This window comes from Lepidochelys kempii, chromosome 26, assembly GCF_965140265.1.
Source record: "Lepidochelys kempii isolate rLepKem1 chromosome 26, rLepKem1.hap2, whole genome shotgun sequence".
In the NCBI taxonomy this organism is placed as follows: Eukaryota; Metazoa; Chordata; order Testudines; family Cheloniidae; genus Lepidochelys; species Lepidochelys kempii.
In genome coordinates, this window is record NC_133281.1 from 14,410,223 (window position 1) to 14,429,110 (window position 18,888).

At 46.4% G+C, this 18,888-nt stretch overlaps 1 protein-coding gene across 1 annotated transcript; it reads right to left on the reverse strand.

Moving 5' to 3' along the window:
- Positions 1-1,171: 1,171 nt before the first annotated feature.
- On the reverse strand, positions 1,172-18,264 carry TMEM127 (transmembrane protein 127). The gene is made up of 3 exons (XM_073324851.1): positions 17,381-18,264; positions 5,557-5,721; positions 1,172-4,442 (listed from the first exon to the last, which is right to left on the reverse strand). Exons 1-3 carry the CDS (start codon positions 17,622-17,624, stop codon positions 4,135-4,137), a joined length of 717 nt encoding a protein of 238 aa, XP_073180952.1. The 5' UTR covers positions 17,625-18,264; the 3' UTR covers positions 1,172-4,134.
- Positions 18,265-18,888: the final 624 nt, after the last annotated feature.

Here is an 18,888-nt window from a genome sequence, read left to right on the forward strand (position 1 = left end):
TTTGGGTTATTACTGATTGTGCATTCTATGTATCATATGACTTTTAAAAACAAACTTTGTATTTGTGGATAATCTAAGCACTATACCCAGATGTACAGACACTTTTTTCTCAACCTGTGTATTACATAATTTTAACATTAGCTTTAATAAAATTTAAAATCTAATAGTACCCACAGCTATGACCGTGTTCTACTCAGCCCAAGGGATAGATTCAATCCATTGTGTATAACAGCTCCCAGCAAACATAAGGCCCTGCACTCCTTAAGCACCTGATAGTCCCCTCACACTAAAGGTGCACCCTGAGAGCAGGATCAAACTCAAACAGCACTAGTATTCAATGTACAGATAGCCAGGATGAACAAACAGCTTCCTTCTCTTCTAGAGCAGCGATTCTAAAACTTTGGGTCGGGACCCCAAAGTGGGTCACAACCCCATTTTAATGGGGTCGCCAAAGCTGGCTTAGACTTGCTGGGGCCCGGGGCTGAAGCCCGAGCCTCTTCACCCGAGGCCAGAGGGTTTCAGTCCTACATGTTGGGACTCAGGCTTCAGTCCTCCCTCCCGGGGTCGTGTAGTAATTTTCATTGTCAGAAGGGGGTTGCGGTGCAATGAAGTTTGAGAACCCCTGTTCTAGAGCCATGTTCATCCACAATGCCACAGCAAAACCTGTGACTGATCTATGTTGTGTTGAATCAAGACTCCAGCAGTTGGCTCTCCTTGATGCTTCATTCTACCGAAACCCCCCAGCGTAAAGCTCTCAGCCAGTCATACAATACTGGACATGGAGTGAAAAGCCCTTTCTGAGCCCTGGCAGGCTTACAGCCTGAAGCATGAGAGTCAATCAGCCTTATTTTAGCATGATTGGGCCCAGCAATGGAATATAAAGCAACAACCACTTGCAGATTATAGCACAGGACTAGCAGCAAAGAATGCCCAAGTTTTAGCTCCAGCTCTGCATCTGTTATTTTGGGAAAGTCACCTAACTTCTCTTTCATCATTTCCCTTCTCTGAAATGGAGAGGTTTCTTGTGTCACAGAGGAGTCAAGAGGCTTGTTAAACTGATCTTACAAATGACAAGTGCCAACTACTACCAGAGTAACCCCTTCTTTCTCTTGTTCCTCAGCACTGTGACAAATAATCTTGTGTGAAATAAAGAGTAAGGACTCCCAGGGGAGACTAGTTACATCCTTTTTATTTTCTCTAGAAAAAAATCAGAACATAGAGCTGAATTTACATAAGCCACCAGTGCCTTGTGGATGACATTAATGGTGTGAAAGGGATCTCACAGACTGAATACATGGATCATCTGTAAACCGGTTGTGGAGTCCCAGCGGCAGAAACCAGGTGAGCAGAGGCAGTCACCGTTCCTAAAGTGGCTCAAAGTCCCTTTGGCACATGGATATGTTGCCAGTTCTGCTTTCCCTCCCTAGGCCTTGAGGAGGAAAAGAAAGCTGCATGGAGTGGCTAGGAATAAGGTTTTCCCCAGATTTCAGGTAGATTTCCTCAAGCTCCAAGGATCAATTATTAGTTGGGGATAATTAAAGTATTTTTACAGAAATACAATTTTTTATGCATAGGATGTTTTTAGTCCAACACACACTCTCCCTCTCTCACAGCAGTAGGGGGAAACCCAGAACATTTCCCACCCAAACCAGACACAGAGCTCACTGTGGAGTCCACTATATAAATGGACTGTAATTCAATATCAGAGCAAGAACAGGGATGCCAAGTAATGGCAAGATCATATCAGCCATCAGGATACAGTCTAGGGGCCTCACTAATACACCCTTTGGCTGCATGTATAACAGCTGGCATTAAGCTGACCATTCCATTGAAGTGGAAGGGAAAAGCAAAGCTGAGACATTTGGTTGCCTGCTGGAGAAGACCCCATTACCATTACCACTGGCAGCCTCTTTGCCACCTGAGTTCCTTCTAAACTCTAAAAGTCCTTTATCAGACACCTTATCTATTTGTTCCCCTCTCTGCTCCAAGCCTTTCAGTGGAGAAGATGCCTTAACTCTCCAGAGTCAATTTACGAGCTATGGTGGCTTTCCCCTAAGGAGGGGGTGCCGGGGGTGGAATGTCTTACTTTCTCCTAGGATAAGACTCCAGGTTTGCATCTGAGGTCTGGATGTTGGATTACATTGGCAATCTCCTCTTTTGTACTGCCAACACTGTTGCAAATATGGGAGGGAAAGGAATGAGCTCAACAACATTGCTGGTAACACTTCAATAGCAGATATACATTCAAAGAGAAGGAGAGGGGATCCATTCGGAACTGCGTAAGAGTTCCAAGCTGCAGTAGGCCTGTACCAAAGTGACTCAGACAAACCACCGCATCATCAGCTCCAAGCCAGCACTCGGGGGACATGACCTTCCTTCCCGAGCCTCATTATTCCATTTGAAGAACATGACCAAACCCCACACAGAACTCAGCTCAGCATTTCAGTGACATGCAGGCCACTTTCTAAAACCTCTTTAAAAACAATCCCCTCCAAGGAGAAGTGACCGTTTAACTGTTTCCCCTTCAATATCTTTCAGTGTTATATGCTGTCCCTACAATTGTGACGATGGCTGGCACAGTGCACATATATGGATGCGTGTTACTGGCTCCTTCTCGGCAGGCCTGGTACCAGCACGCTGCACTGCTACATGTGCAGGGAGAAGGGAGCCCAGTCCAGTGCTCCTTGTGGAAATAAAGCACCAGGAGTAGTTCTAGAGTGCTTCCTGGAGCTGTTAGACGAAGAGTGCTGGTTGGTCACAGCCTATCCTCTTCAGCTGGGAGAATGGTCTTTGTAAAGGGCAAAAAGGAGAGAAAAATATCTAGATTAAAAGAAAAGGGGACAAAATGCCTTAAAACCAGAGCAGGTCAGCGTGAAGACAGACTTTGCATACAATCTCTAGCCAGCTGTCTATCTTGTGGAGACCATGGAACAGGGTTTCAGTAGTTGTCACCGTACAGCAGATTGTTCTCTTTTTTAACACCAGACTAAAAGCTGTCATAGATCCACCTGCTGACTGTGCTGTGGTAGCCACGGGCGCTGGACCTGAACAGGTACTGTCAGCTCCCTTTATACCACAGTTGAAATTAGCACAGCTTTTTTTAAAAGGGAGGCTCCATCTTTCACCCAGCTCTGGCCTAACATTTGCAAACTTATCGGAGGGCCACTTAATGGTAGCGGTATACAGCAGCTAGTCCTAGCAAGTTCCACAGTTCCCCAGAAGTCGGGGGGGGGGGGGGGCTGTGAGCTCGAGTAAAGTGCAAAATGCTTGTGTAAATAGCATGGATCAGAGTGTAGAAGTGGAAAAAGCAGCGGTGGCAGATTTGCTAGACCTTTCAACAAGTATGCTATCGATATAAAGGAATTTCTCCTCTAGACACTAGTTCATAGTGGCGGGAGTTTCACCTATATATAGGTGCCATGGTGCTCCTATGGAGCACACCTCTCCAGGTGTGCTTATCACTAAGTTACACCTCTACAGAGGCTTGACTGAGCTTGCATGGATAAGAGCAGAAGACTGTAGAATTCACCTCTAATACAGGTGTGTGTACCTGTGTGACTTTCACCTCTGTGTAGGCATACGGGCCAGTGTGAATGAGATCTTGAATATCACAATGCAAGATTATGGAACCACCCTGCCCCCAACCACACCCCCTTGCCCCCAGGTATGCACATGCATGTCACAGACAGGTGTGATCTCCTGCACAGCTATGCATTCCTGCACCATGCTGGTGAGTACATGGGTGAGTGGGAGTATTGGGGCAGCACAGTACGAGTCTCTGAGATTACACAGGAAGTTGAGAGCTGCTGAAATCACCCTGGTCAGGTACTATTTCAGCACTGCCAGGTACGTACAGTCCATGGGAGTGGGAGATAAAAATCACAAAACAAAGTCCTTAAAACAAGAGGGTTTGGGGGCTCTGTAGGAAGAAACCGCTGGTCATTTGACTCTCTAAAGCAAGTCCTCTCCCTTGTGGGTAGAAGAGCATAAGAGTGAGCAAGGTGCCTGGGAAGTGAGGCACCGTTGAGTGGCCTCCATGGGCAAGGGAGGTGCATTCCCAAAAAGAGGTGGGCAGTTAGTTTTGGGGGGCTGGGAGAAAGCCTAGCTGCCACCCGCTATGGCTCGCTGGCAGCATTATGGCGTATAAGCAGGAGGCGGCTGGAACTGGTTGATCACTTCGTACTCTGCGGGGTAAGGTTCATTCTCCTCCATCTCGGACAGCATCTCCAGTGCCTGCTCCTCCTCCTCGGTTGGGTAGTGGCGCAGCAGGTTGGCAGCGGTAGCGAGGATGGAGGCTCCGCCGGCTCCCGCCACCAGGTAAAAGCTGACCGCAAAGGTGACGTAGACCTGAGACCCATGGTACTTTTTGTGCTGCTGTTGCTGTGCAAGAATCAGCTCCGAGGCCCAGTAACAGAATCCAATCACAGTGGCACATTGCAAAACTGAGACCAGCAGCCATGGAGGATATGCGAGAGAGAGAAAGTAGTAAGTGACAAGGAGGAAGCAAATTACTCTATTTGTTAGGCAAAAATCAACGAGACTGCACAGGAAGCCCCCTGGGAGACCACCACAAAGCAAACAGAAAGGCCAGGTTTTCAGGGCTGGCCCGATGTCTCTGCACAGTAATGCACACGAACCCCAGCCTGACTTCTATAACCTGCATAGCACGGTGGGAGGGTTCGTTAACTAGAAGTGGGAAAACGGACACATGCCATGAAAGCCAAAACAGGCTGGGAGAAATCATGGGCAATGTGGGCTTTAAGGAGGAGCTGACCATGCCTGGGAGTCAGGGCCAGAGTGTTCAATCTCTAAATTCATCTTTCACAAACCGGGGAAGGGGGCACATGGGAGCCAGCAGGCAGGAAGGGAAGTTGAAGGTTCACGCAAGTTACGCAACTTTGCACCACACCTTTGGCACATCTCCAGGGCTGATTTAGAACAACCCTGGTCACAGTGCAGAGCGGGCAGCTGGCACCTGTGTGACACAGCAGGTGGGGGCGTACAACCCTGCTGCTACGAAGATCAATGGCAATTCTTCCCCTGACTTGGGGGGAAGGGGACCCATGGTTATCTTGGTTCACTCTGTGCTAAGGGATCACTCTGAAAATGAAACATACCAGCTCATCCCCATTAACAGAGTAAATATAAACTTCATCCTAGGCCTCTATTTCTCACAGATTTAACCCCCGCTTTTTAAGCTGCAGCTGCACAACATGGAGCAAGAGTCCTGCAGCCAAGAGCACAGACTGACACCTCTAGGACTCTAATGCTCTGTGCTGATAGCAGAGGGGAAGATAGCTGCAGAGCTCATGTGCCTTTGAGAACGCAGACCCAGCAGGGATCAGGGTCACAAGGAAGGCAAGGAAAACCCCTTTGGATAGCAACACTATATCCTGTTTGCTATACTCTGAGGTATAGTTGGCTGAGGGTGTACAAGGGCCCAAGGTAAGATATCAGCTCAGCTTTCTCATGCTGCAGTTGATGGTGCTAACTTCCGTGCTCGTATGCTACCTCACATAACCAGCCTCACTGAGGTGCAAATGCCCTGGCAGTTACCTGTGAGAATGTGAGCAAAAGCATAGCGCCGAGTGATCTTCAGCGCAGGATGCTTGGGTCCAAAAACATCCAGCAGGAAAGCTGAAAGGCTGCAGATTATTCCAAGGAAACAGAAAGCAGCGATGACCCGGAGCAACAAGACCGTCTGTGGATTCATGCAGTAGTCTGAGAAAGAGAGAATACAAAGTGTCAAACCTCAAAATCTCACTGTCATAATGGATTTTGAGCTGCTCAGCTCATTCAAACACTGAGATGGGCTTCTCAGAACCGAATCATTTAACCTTCCACATGCCTCAGAATCCATGCAGGGGACTGCACAGGCATCAGCCTTCAGCTACCAGGCCTTTATTGGGGGCATCTTCACTTGGAGCTCTGCAGAGCACATTTCTACTGAAATATTCACACTTTATCCAGACACCATACTTCTGTCCCTCAACCAAAGCAGGAATGACTGATCAGTTATCAAACACGGGAACAGAGCCTGCCCGTCATACCAGATCAGAAATATCAGTTCAGACGTCTTCTGCCTCTGCCCAATCATCCAGCCCAAAGTTATTCCCACAAGAGCACAATGGCGACAGAGATCTATACATAAATTTAGGGGCCAATCACAAGGTGCTGTGAACCCTCAACTCCTATTGACTTCAGTCCGAGGTGTGGGTGCTCAGTGCCTCTCAAGAGGTGCTTATCACCCCATAATTTGCAATTCTGTACAATGTTTTTCCAAAGCTAGTGAAAGGCACTAACAAAACAGAAGAGATACAGGCACAAACCAGGACATTGCCAGTTGCATTCACCTTAATATTCCAAAGTGTATACACTGCAACTATCAACCAGATCAGTCAAATATTTCACTGGAAGTTATTACGCTGATGAAACTGACTCAGGAAACAGTCTGCAAATTAAACTGAGTTAGTAATAAAGCATCCTGGTAACACACCTAACATTGGTTTCAGAGTAGCAGCCATGTTAGTCTGTATTCGCAAAAAGAAAAGGAGTGCTTGTGGCACCTTAGAGACTAACCAATTTATTTGAGCATAAGCTTTCGTGAGCTACAGCTCACTTCATCGGATGCATTCAGTGGAAAATACAGTGAGGAGATTTATAGACACATAGAACATGAAAAAATGGGAGTTGTCATACACACAGTAAGGAGAGTGCAACATACATACATTACAGTGTGTATGATAACTCCCATTTTTTCATGTTCTGTGTGTCTATAAATCTCCTCATTGTATTTTCCACTGAATGCATCCGATGAAGTGAGCTGTAGCTCACAAAAGCTTATGCTCAAATAAATTGGTTAGTCTCTAAGGTGCCACAAGTACTCCTTTTCTTTTTACACCTAACATTGTGTCTAGACGAATAAGTTAGTACTGTAGAAATGGAGATCACCTTGCAGCCCAGAGGTGGCCATTCCTTCAAGGGTTAACTCTGGTTTGCTCTTAACTATTCCAGTAATGATCTATGATCACTTGTGTTGGCAAGTTTGCCTTCGTGAGAGTTTTAGGATGCTGAAATTTGCTGATTTAGCAGCCCACAAGAAAGAAATTCCCTTTTTGTTCACAGATTAGGTACAGCCTGGAAAGCACTGGGCAAGTTCCCCCAAACCCACCCACCACCATACGCAACCTGGAGTGGTGATGGCATAGGGCAGTTCCATCTCCAGGGTGGTGCCAATTCTCAGCCCCTGAGGCTGACAAGGAGAAGGCCAATTAAGGTTTGATGGGATGAGGGGGTTAGCTCCTTTAGTCCAGCAGCATTAATTGTAGCAGAGAACGATCACTGTGGCTTATTTTATATTTTGGCTAAGAGATGTTGATAAGCGCAACACACAGAACAGCTTACATAAGAGGCTGGATGCAATTACGCCTGTTTGTTGAGGACAATGAACCCTCTTCTTCTAGCATCCCCAGCAAAGTGAAACGGTTTCAGTCATTTAACACTGCATAAGCATCACGTGAACCACATGTTAGCAGTCTGAAAACTGACATTAATTTTTATATATTGCCTGCAGCAATGGTGTTCACCATGCTGCTAACAGAGCTGCGTGACACCTCGAAATGGACAGCCTACCCTAAATTCTCAATTACTGAGGGACAATCTTCACTCATTGATATGTGCTTTCCACAACCAACTCTCTGCATAAGTTTTCATGATCGATGTATCCGAATACTTGGATGCTAAAATCTAAACTATATTCTTAAATTTATTCACCTAAATTTGGGTTAATGCTGATTATGTACTCTATGTATCTTATGATTTTTTAAACAAACTTTGTGTTTGTGGATAGTCTAAGCCCTATATCCAGATGTACAGGCATTCTTTTCTCAACTTGTGTATTATATAATTTTAATATTAGCTTTAATCAAAAATTTAAATCTAACAGGTAGTTGGGTATGTGGAAAAGTCAACTGGCTGAAACAGTGCAACCTGGTGTGGAAGGTTTTAATGATGCAGACAATGAAATGGATGGGGGCGGGGAGGGCGTTTCCTATGCACTGTGCCACAAAAACTTGACCCAGTTACACAATCCATACATTTTTAAATCCTCCAGAGACTTGTTCCAAACTAACTCATGAATATTCTCTTTCTTTCTTTCTCCCTCCATCCTCTCTTCTTTCATCTAGCACCAGCTTCCTCTCCATCCCGGACCATGATCTTTCCACTTTACATGAGCTGCAGGCTCATGCAGCAGCAATCTGGATCCGCCCTCCTGGAGTTCTCCCCCGTACTACTCTCTATCTCATTTCCAAATGTCAACTGCAAATCTTCATTTCTTCTCCCTTGCTCAACTCACTCAGTTCCTCTCCCCCTCTGACGTTATTGGACTGCCACGTCAGGTTGGAAAGCATGGCAGGGGTGTGTTAATGTGGCTTATGCGAAAGACTACAAAGAAGGCGGCCCAGATCATGGAACTGGATTCCCACATGCACCCCCTGTAAACACCACCACCTCCATCAAACTAGGAGGAGAGTCACCTGCAGAGGGGAAGCGAACACTTGAGATGAACTTAAACATCCTGTCAGAAGGCATCAGCAAAGCTTGTGACTCTCAGCTAACAAGGGCATGATTACAGCAGCGGTCCAGCAACTGAGACCAAATGGTGCTCTTTGTGGATGGAAGGGGTCACTCACGTGGATCTAACTGTGGTATTGTATGAAGCAGAAGGGAGGCAATTTAATATGGAATGACCATTGTGGGATTTCTCACCTCCTTGGTACAGTGGTAGTGTCAACTTCAGATATTGGGTAACATCAGCCTACATTGTACATACAAATCTAGCAGTATTGCGAAGACTTTATGTAGATTATTTTATCCTGCACTAAGTACAGGTCGGTTAGAACCAAGGTTCTCTTTCTTCAGGCACTGTTTGTATGATTTGCCTTAGAAAGATCAGTGCACATACCGCAGCTGCTTTTCCACAGTTGTGTGTGTGTTACCCTGTATTATCGTTATTGAGGGCTGAGGGAGGCACAAGGGATGTGACTGCCTAAGGTCACACGGTGAGTCACTGGCACAGCCTGTGTTAGAACCCAGGCCCCCCAGGCTCCTGGCTCTAATCACAGCCTTGGAACTGAGAGTCACAAGCTGCTTCCGATGCCTTTTGGTGGGATGCTCGACTTCCCCTCAGTTGTTCACTTCCCCTTAGCAGGGGAGCCTCCCTCCTAGGTTAGTGGTGCTGTTTACAGCACAGAGCCCCACGCAGCTAGCAAAAGTTCAGATCTATGAGAGGTTTTGCACAGGAGTTATTTTAGTCTAGTCTCTTTCATGTTGAAAATATTTTCAAGAACTTTCACAGCTGACTAGACACTCGACAGGCAAGTCACTTCTGTTTTATATTACTTCCATCTTGGCAACATAAAGCTGCATAAAAACATATTCAACAAGTACGTACCCAAATTGAGCACAATATTATCATCCGCAGACCTCGGTCACATCACCTTAACCAGGGTAAATTCTCCAACGGCCTATTATAAAACTTGGGTCTAAACATTTACCCTAACTGTGAGCTCAACTGTAAGAAGTGAGAAAAAGTTGAGAAACAAACGCCAATGGGAAAAAGTGCAAAAGCCAAGACAGAAAGACTAAATTTGTCCAAACAAAACGGCCTACTGATATAACTTAAAGGCTATGTTAAAATCATGCTTGGTAAACAAGAAAATGTGGAACCAGAAATCAGTGAATCAGAATTGGTGTCAGAAACTAGGTCTAACAGGTGGACAAACTAATAATGTATTCTGCTTATCACTCCCCTTTTAAGGTCCTCAAAAAGAAACTTGGCCCGGGTGGGGCGCTGGGGGGTGTTAGATGAAAGACTTTCTCTTCTCCCACTCCCCTCCATGTGTCCCTTTCTTTCCCTGCCTTAGTTCTTCTCTTTGCTAGCCCTCTCCTTTTTCCTTCTGTCTAACAAAGAGTCTGGCTGAGGCAGCTAAAGTTTTCTATATATTTTGCAACACTGCTGTAAGCCTGTGACCAGAGAGGCAGCTAAAAGCAATGCGCTAACTAGCCCAATGCTGGTACGAGTTTGCTGGGCCTTGGAGTGGCTGATAAGACCATGTGCTGGGCCTGTTTTTTCCAGCAGTGAGGTTAAAAGTGAAATTCAACACTGCGTGTCTACGAGTTAGAGAAGGGAACTGGAGTCCCTGGGTTCTATTCCCAGTACTGCTATGTCACTTGGTCTCACTGTGCTTTAGTTTCCACATCTGCACAATGGGAATCATGCCAATCATCCCAAAATCACTGAGATCCTAGGATGGAAATTACCCCACAAGGGGCAGAGTTTGTTACGAACAACACAAGCATATACAGTAAAACCACAGCGATACAAACACCGTGGGAATGGAAGCTGTTCATAACTGAACAAAACATGTTGGTGGTTCTTTCAAAAGTTTACAAATGAACATTGACTTAATACAGCTTTGAAACTTGACTATGCTGAAGAAAAATGCTACTTTTAACCATCTTAATGTAAATGCAACAAGCACAGGAACAGTTTCCTTACCTTATCAAATCATTTTTAAAACTTCCTTTTTTTTTTTAGTAGTTTATGTTTAACACAGTACTGTATTGTACAGTATTTGCTTTTTTATTTTTATCTCTGCCGCTGCCTGATTGCATACTTCTGATTCCAAGAGAGGTGGGTGATTGACCAGTCAGTTCGTAACTCTGGTGTTCATAACTCTGAAGTTCGACTGTAGATAATAATGCATGTAGCTTACAATATATCGTGCACGTGGAATAAATATGACAGGAGTGAGGTAAAGATGGGTCCCAAAGGGCAAGAATGATAGAGCTGAGAAAAGCTCGGGCAGCATGATTTGATTAGCATTTTAACAGCTTGAGAATTTTATCAACGCAGATGTTTGTAGCAGCAGGATTCAAACATAAAAACTAGGGCTGTCAAGAGATTAAAAAAATTAATTGTGATTAATCACACTGTTAAATAATAATACAGTACCATTCATTTAAATATTTTTGGATGTTTTCTACATTTTCAAATATATTGATTTCAATTACAACACAGAATACAAAGAATACGGCTGCTACTCTGAAATCTTTGTGTTACTCAGTATTCGCAAAAGAAAAGGAGTACTTATGGCACCTTAGAGACTAACAAATTTATTTGAGCATAAGCTTTCGTGAGCTACAGCTCACTTCATCGGATGCATTCAGTGGAAAATATAGAAAGTGTACAGTGTTTTCTACATTTTCAAATATATTGATTATTTGTATATTGATTTCAATTACAACACAGAATGCAAAGTGTACAGTGCACACTTTATATTTATTTTATGATGACAGGAAAATTCAACTAATACAAGTAATGTAGTGCAATCTGTTTATCGTGAAATTTGAACTTACAAATGTACAATTATGTACAAAAAAACCTGTATTCAAAAATAAAACAAAGTCCACTCAGTCCTACTTCTTGTTCAGTTAATCACTCAGACAAACAAGTTTACCTTTGCAGGAGATAATGCTGCTTGCTTCTTGTTTGCAATGTCACTTGAAAGTGAGAACAGGCATTCTCATGGCATTGTTGCAGCCGGCGTCGCAAGATATTTACCTGCCAGAGGTGCTAAAGATTCTTATGTCCCTTCATGCTTCAATCACCATTCCAGGGGATGTGTCCATGCTGATGACGGGTTCTGCTCGATAACAATCCAAAGCAGAGCGGACCGACGCATGTTCATTTTCGTTATCTGAGTCAGATGCCACCAGCAGAAGGTTGATTTTCTTTTTTGGTGGTTTGGGTTCTGTAGTTTCCGCATTGGAGTGTTGTTCTTTTAAGACTTCTGAAAGCATGCTACACATCTCATCCCTCTCAGATTTTGGAAGGCACTTCAGATTCTTAAACCATGGGTCGAGTGCTGTAGATATCTTTAGAAATCTCACATTAGTACCTTCTCTGCATTTTGTGAAATCTGCAGTGAAAGTGTTCTTAAAATAGACATTTGCTGGGTCATCATCTGAAACTGCCATAACATGAAATATATGGCAGAATGCGGGTAAAACAGAGCAGGGAGGACACAATTCCACCTTCAAGGAGTTCAGTCACAAATTTAATTAACACATTTTTTTTTAACAAGTGTCATCAGCATGGAAGCATGTCCTCCGAAATGGTGGCTGAAGCATGAAGGGGCATACGAATGTTTAGCATATCTATCATGTAAATACCTTGCAATGCTGGCTACAAAAGTGCCACACATTAGGACTTTTAGGCTCTGAAGTTTTACATTGTTTCGTTTTTGAGTGCAGTTATGTAACAAAAAAACCTGACATTTCTAAGTTGCACCTTCAACACAAAGAGACTGCACTACAGTACTTGTATGAGGTGAATTGAAAAATACCATCTTTTGTTTTTCATTTTTACAGTGCAAATATTTGTGCAAAATACAGTGCAAAAATAATATACAGTTTGATTTTTATTGCAACACAGAATATAATATATATGAAAATGCAGAACATCCAAAATATTTAATACATTTCAATTGGTATACTATTGTTTAACAGTGCGATTAAAACTGCGATGAATCACGATTAATTTTTTTAATCGCAATTAATTTTTCTCAGTTCATCGCGTGAGTTAACTGCAATAATCAACAGCCCTAATAAAAATAAAGGATTAGATGCAGGACACAGAGCTGCAGCTGCTAAAAATCAGAAACCCAATACTCTTCCTTTCCTTGTTTGATCTAACTTTTCACTTCAGCTCATCATAAAGCAAATACAAAACACTCTGTTGCTGGACACCATGGGGTTCGTGTGCCTGTGATCTCAGGAATAAATGCACCATGAGCAAATTTCTTTGATGTTATCTCTGTGCTTCCACAACTCACCTGTGTACAGTTTTACAGTAATCTCCTAAATCCCCCAGTAGAAATCCCCCATTGTAAAAGGTCTGCCTGGTTTTCACACTGTAGCTTAGTAACTGTGGAGCACTTTCAGAACTTCTAGAACACCTCCTCCCTGCCGAGAAGCAGGCCAGGGCTTTATGAAGTGATGTCATCTAGGCCAGGAGGATTTTAAAGCTGTGATTTTAAAAACTGATCACTTGAATTAGCACAGTGGCCAAACAAACGGCAGCAGGTGCTGTGTTATCACATAGGAGTCAAAGCAACCTCAAAGCATTTGCCACTTGGGCCCGCTGGAATTGTGAGTCTTACAGAGCTGATGTCAGCCTTTGATAGAGTGAGGAAGTCATTGCACTTTTGAATTCCCTAGCAGCTGGTCATGAAGCAAAGCCCAGAGCTCAGAAGGTCAGCTGTCCTCCCAACTACAGGGGCGCTATCCATACGACTGCTAGTGGAGCAGGAAGAGTGAGTTTATACAAAGGAAAAAGTGGCTATTAAATAAGTCACGGATGAACGCTTTAAAGGTGAACCTCAACATTGAACCAAATAACCCTCCTTAATAAGATTCCAAGAGGGAGGGAGAAGTCATTGTTAAGCAATGAAAGCAGAGCTGTACCTGAATAAAACTCACCCCTTTAAATGCTCAGAGATCTGAGTAGCACACTTTATGGTTCTTCTATCCAAAAGAATGACACATACCAGGCAACGGCAGCTCCAGTTTCTCGGTTAGGAAGGTCAATCCTAGCACTAATTACACGGTTTTACAACAGACATGTAGGTTCTCCCCCACTTTAGGCATCTCAAAAAGCAAGTTTTTCATTATTAGCAACATATTTGCAGTCATGGCCTAGCTAACATTGGATCACTACACTGAGAGGAGGGTCCGCGAGGAAAGAGCAAAGCCATATTTGGAAGCCTGCACTTGCTGGCCAGCTTGTCAGAGTAACCTTCTCACATTGGTGCTGCCTCTCAAGAGCTAACTGGCTAGTGGCGAGTCCTAAGGGCTTATTTACACAGTGTGGTAGCACGCACCAGTGGGGTGTGAATTCTAATTTGCGCCAGCGTGTGTCAAGCACTAGCTGGCCCATGTGGATCCTGCTGATGTGCCTAAAAATTCCCTATTGTGTGTTAATGTAGTCCTATTTCAAACAGTAACGTTAATGCGCACTAGGGAACTGTCAGTGCGCGCCAGCAGGGTCCACATGAGCCAGTTAGTAAACGACACGCTGGTGAGGACCAGAAGTCACACCCCACTGGTGCTCACTAACACACCATGTAAGCAAGCCCTCAGCAACAACATTAGGATCTGGATTTTGGGGTTGGCTGGATCAGCCTCAACTCCAAAATTAACCACTATAGATAGATAGATAGCACCTCATGACGGACCCTCACACATGGGATACTAGTCTTTAAAATGAGGAACAGGCAAAATACTGGAGTCAAAGACTCCAAGTGACTTAATATCCTGAGGTAAAGGGGTTGCTCTAACCTGTTGTCTGGAATTTAATCTCTTTGAAACAATCTGCAGAAACAAGCAGCAAGACGTAACGGATATATGATAGAGGAAAGAGATTTAGGTCTAAACATGACACAATCACACATGAATATGAACAACAACTTCTCAACCACATCTGACAGTAACTTGATTAAAACAGGAAATTAAAGGAAAAAATCAACTATACCAAAGTTTCTGTATTTCTTGCCTTTTCAAGAACATCTCCTTCCACTTCCCCAGCCAGTGCCAAGAACAAAGCTGATCCTAAGGATGTGATATGGACAAGGATATGAAGTGGTACTTTTCAGACTAATTTTTATTTAAAAGGAATTTGTGCTAGTGAAAGATGATGAACGCACAGACCTGAAAATGAAGACCTCTATTTATCTCCAAAGCAGATGCCTAACACAGAGAGACAAGGCAAACTTTCAACATCAAAGTGTTTAAATCTAGTCTTAAAGGGACTCCATGGACCATTCTGACCTTGGTCTCTCAGCTAAGACTGACAACAAGGGATACATTTGTGCTACAGACACTTATCCACTAGGATCTAGTTAGAGAAGCATTGATTAATTTCACACAGACGATTAAGTAGCTATGAGGTAGGCAGTAACAATACTGAACTGACCCATGGTGACCCTTTACAAACCCACTGGGGCAAACACTTTGTAGAAATTCAGAACCCTCAGCAGAGGGTTCAAACAACATTAAAAAGTTGATAATGTGGATCCACATTTATGAAGCTGAATGTTTTAGAATGGCTGGAAGGGACCTCAACAGGTCATCTAGCCCCACCTCCCCTGCTGGGACTATATTAAATACACCTAGACTGCCTCTGGGAGGTGTTTGAGTAACCTGTTTTTAAAATTCTCCAGTGACAGGAATTCACAGCCTCCTTGGGTAACCATGAAAAGGGGCGAAATGAGGGGAGAGACAGAAACCCAAAAACCCAATTTTGTTGCAAATAAAATACACAAATGTTCATGAAAAAAAAATTAAATGTGAAAAAATTGTTCCTTTTAAAAACATGGAATGAAAGTCATTTTTTTTTTAGTTTGAAGTTTTTTGCCAATTTTTCTCCCCCATTTTTCACCACCTCTATTTTCGCTAATAAAGAATGAATGGAATCTCCTTCCTTAGAAGTTTTTAAGGTCAGGCTTGACAAAGCCCTCGCTGGGATGATTTAATTGGGGATGGGTCCTGCTTTTGAGCAGGGGGTTGGACTAGATGACCTCCTGAGGTCCCTTCCAACCCTGATATTCTATGATTCTATGAAACTGAACAAGGAATTAGTTTTTATAAAATTTAAGTCATATCATGTGTTGTCCTTAAACCCAGTGCAAATTTCCAATGATGTTCTTTACACAGCTACCAGAAGCACGTCAGACACTGTAAAGAAATCCGCAAAGACATGGGTTGAAATCCTGTGGAATGAACTCCCCCAGGAACTAAAGACCATCACAAACCTCCCCACCTTCCTCTCCAAGCATTTCCAATCTCCAATGCACCTTGATGCATTTCTTTTACTTCCCTTCTAGGAAGTGAGCTGTAGCTCACGAAAGCTCATGCTCAAATAAATTGGTTAGTCTCTAAGGTGCCACAAGTACTCCTTTTCTTTTTGCGAATACAGACTAACACGGCTGTTACTCTGAAACAGACCAACATGTAAATTTAAAAGCCCTAGAAACTACTGCACATGCTTCTCCCCCAGGAACAGTATGTGACAGGTGTCAGTCATGTTGCTTAATGCACTACTGGAAGGCACTCAGGTACTAGGGTGATGATTGTGGCAGAAGAACAGGAGAACGGCTATACTGAGTCCAGAACAACAGCCCAGTATCCTGTCTCTGACAGTTGCCAGTACCAGATGTGTCTGAGGAAGTGAACAGAACAGGGCAATTCTGAATAACCCACCTCCTGTCATCCAGTTCCAGCTTCTAGCAGTTTGAGGTCTAGGGACAACTGGAGCATGGGTTGTGTCCCTGACCATCTTGGCTAATAGCCATTGATGGACCTATTTGCCATGAACTTATTTAATTCTTTTTTTGAATTTAGTTATATTTTAACCCTCACAACATCCCATGGCAACGAGTTCCACAGGTTGACTGGGAGTTGTGTGAAGAAATACTCCCTTTTGTTTGTTTTAAGCCTGCTGCCTATTAATGTCATTGGGTGACCCATAGTTCTTGTGGTATGGGAAGGGGTAAATAACACTTCCCTATTCACTGTCTCTATGCCAGTCATGATTTTATAGACCTCTATCATATCCCCCCTTAGTCATCTCTTTTCTGAATACCTATATAGACTAAAATATAGAATCCGGACCCTATTAAGTCAATGGCAAAATTCCTAATGACTTCCAAAGGAACCATGAATGAAATCCTGGCTCTGTTCCAAAGAGCTCAGTCTAATTTCTGATGGAACACATTGAACGAGAGTCACTAAAAACGTGGGGTGAAGTAGGACGTCTTATCAAAATAACAGCCTGTAGTTCCCAGTTAAGGTGCATGCAAACATCTTGCTGCTCACCCAACAACTGGCTATAGGCCAACATAGAGCTTCTGCCCAGCACAGAGTTTAAAACCACCTCTCCCTCTACGTGCATGAACTGCCACTGATGCCACAGGCAATTCTGCGGAGAACAGAATCTCAGAGCTGAGACACCTGCCACCCAGATCAACATGCAGAATTCTGCCTCAAGAGCAAAGTCTGAAAGCAAGCCTCAAGCTGTTCAGCTCTTCGTGCAGAGCAGACAGGAAATGAAGTCAGTCATAATAAGGATGATTTGAGAAAGCCATGTCAGCCATCACTGTACAAATATGCAATAGAAACAGCACGGGGATTTACAAGCCCTTTAAACGTACAGCATATGGCACTAATGCTTGCTCCTGCTTACTGGACCCAGGCCATTCCCAACCACATACTCCCCCACCGCTGATCCCAGGAGGAACCGAAAATAACCCATTCTCACCTCTAAGCAATTCTGGATCAACGTAGCCAAGTACATCAGCTACACCCAGCTCCTGACGGGAACAGGTCCCCCCATGAATCCGCAGCCAGGCAGGCTCGGCCAGCGCAGTGCACAGGGCCGTGATAGACAGGGCGCCGGGCAGCGCAGAGGCCAGGCTCCTCTCTGGCTGCTTTGGCAGGGCACCTCCACTCTGGCCTCTCCGCCTGCGCCCTCCAGGCAACCCAGAGCCACCTGGGGTGTACATGCCCGAGTCCTCTCCTGGCGACGGATCCACTACCAAGGGGCACAAACTAGCTCAGGGCAACCTGCCGTGGACGGTGCTGCGCTAGGGGGCCCTCAGCAGGGCGCCGACGCCAGTCAGGACAACCCGCAGGCGGGGGCCACGCTCGGTGAGGAAATCTCAGCCCCCCAGGTGGGGTGCCGGGCGGGCACAGCGCCGCTTCGGAAGAGGGGACCGCGGCAAGCGCTCTCTGGAAGCAGGGTGGGCACCCAGGGGCCCAAGCGAGCGCCTGGGGGGGGGGGGGGGCTGCAGGTGGGGGAAGCGCTCAGCAGCCGGCAGGCTCCCTACTGGGGGAGGGGGGGGAGGGGAGCAGCCGGGTCCGAGCTGGTCCCCGGGGGGTTCCTCCGGGGGGGGGGGGGGAGGGGCGCGGCGGGGCCCGAGCCGGGCGGGTCCCTAGGGGGAGGGGCCCCGAGGTGACGGTCTCGCCTCCCCGCTCCAGTCAGGGAAGCCCCGGCCCGGGCGGGTCTCTCGCCACAGTTCCCACTGCGGTCCGCACTTCCGGAGTCCCTCGAGGAGCGACCGGCCCCTGCAGCCGCGAGACCGAGCCCGAGCCGCCGCCGAACGAACTTCCGCTTCCGCCTCCCGGGCCGGCAGCGGCGTACGTCCGACGTCACGCGCCGCAGGACGTCACGCGCCCGCCAGGCAGCCTGGGAGTCGAGTGGGCGGGGCCCGTTGGTCGGGCGGCTTCCGGGGGGCAGCGCCGCGCGCCGCAGGCGGGTTGGCGGGAGCCGGGCCGGGCCGGGCCGGGGGCGTGGAGCGGGAGCGGGGGGGGCTGCTGGGCTGAGGGGGCCCAGGGGCGGAGGGGGGGGCTGTCGGGGTGAGGGGGCCCGGGGGCGGAGCGGGGGGGGCTGTCGGGGGGGCCCGGAGGCTGGGGGGGGCTGTCGGGGGGAGGAGGGGGGCCCGGGGGCGGGGCTGCTGGGCTGAGGGGGAGTGGGGCTGTCGGGGTGAGGGGGCCCGGGGGCGGAGCGGGGGGGGCTATCGGGGGGGCCCGGAGGCTGGGGGGGGCTGTCGGGGGGAGGGGGGGGGCCCGGGGGCGGGGCTGCTGGGCTGAGGGGGAGTGGGGCTGTCGGGGTGAGGGGGCCCGGGGGCGGAGCGGGGGGGGCTATCGGGGGGGCCCGGAGGCTGGGGGGGGAGGAGGGGGGCCCGGGGGCGGGGCTGCTGGGCTGAGGGGGAGTGGGGCTGTCGGGGTGAGGGGGCCCAGGGGCGGAGGGGGGGGCTGTCGGGGGGC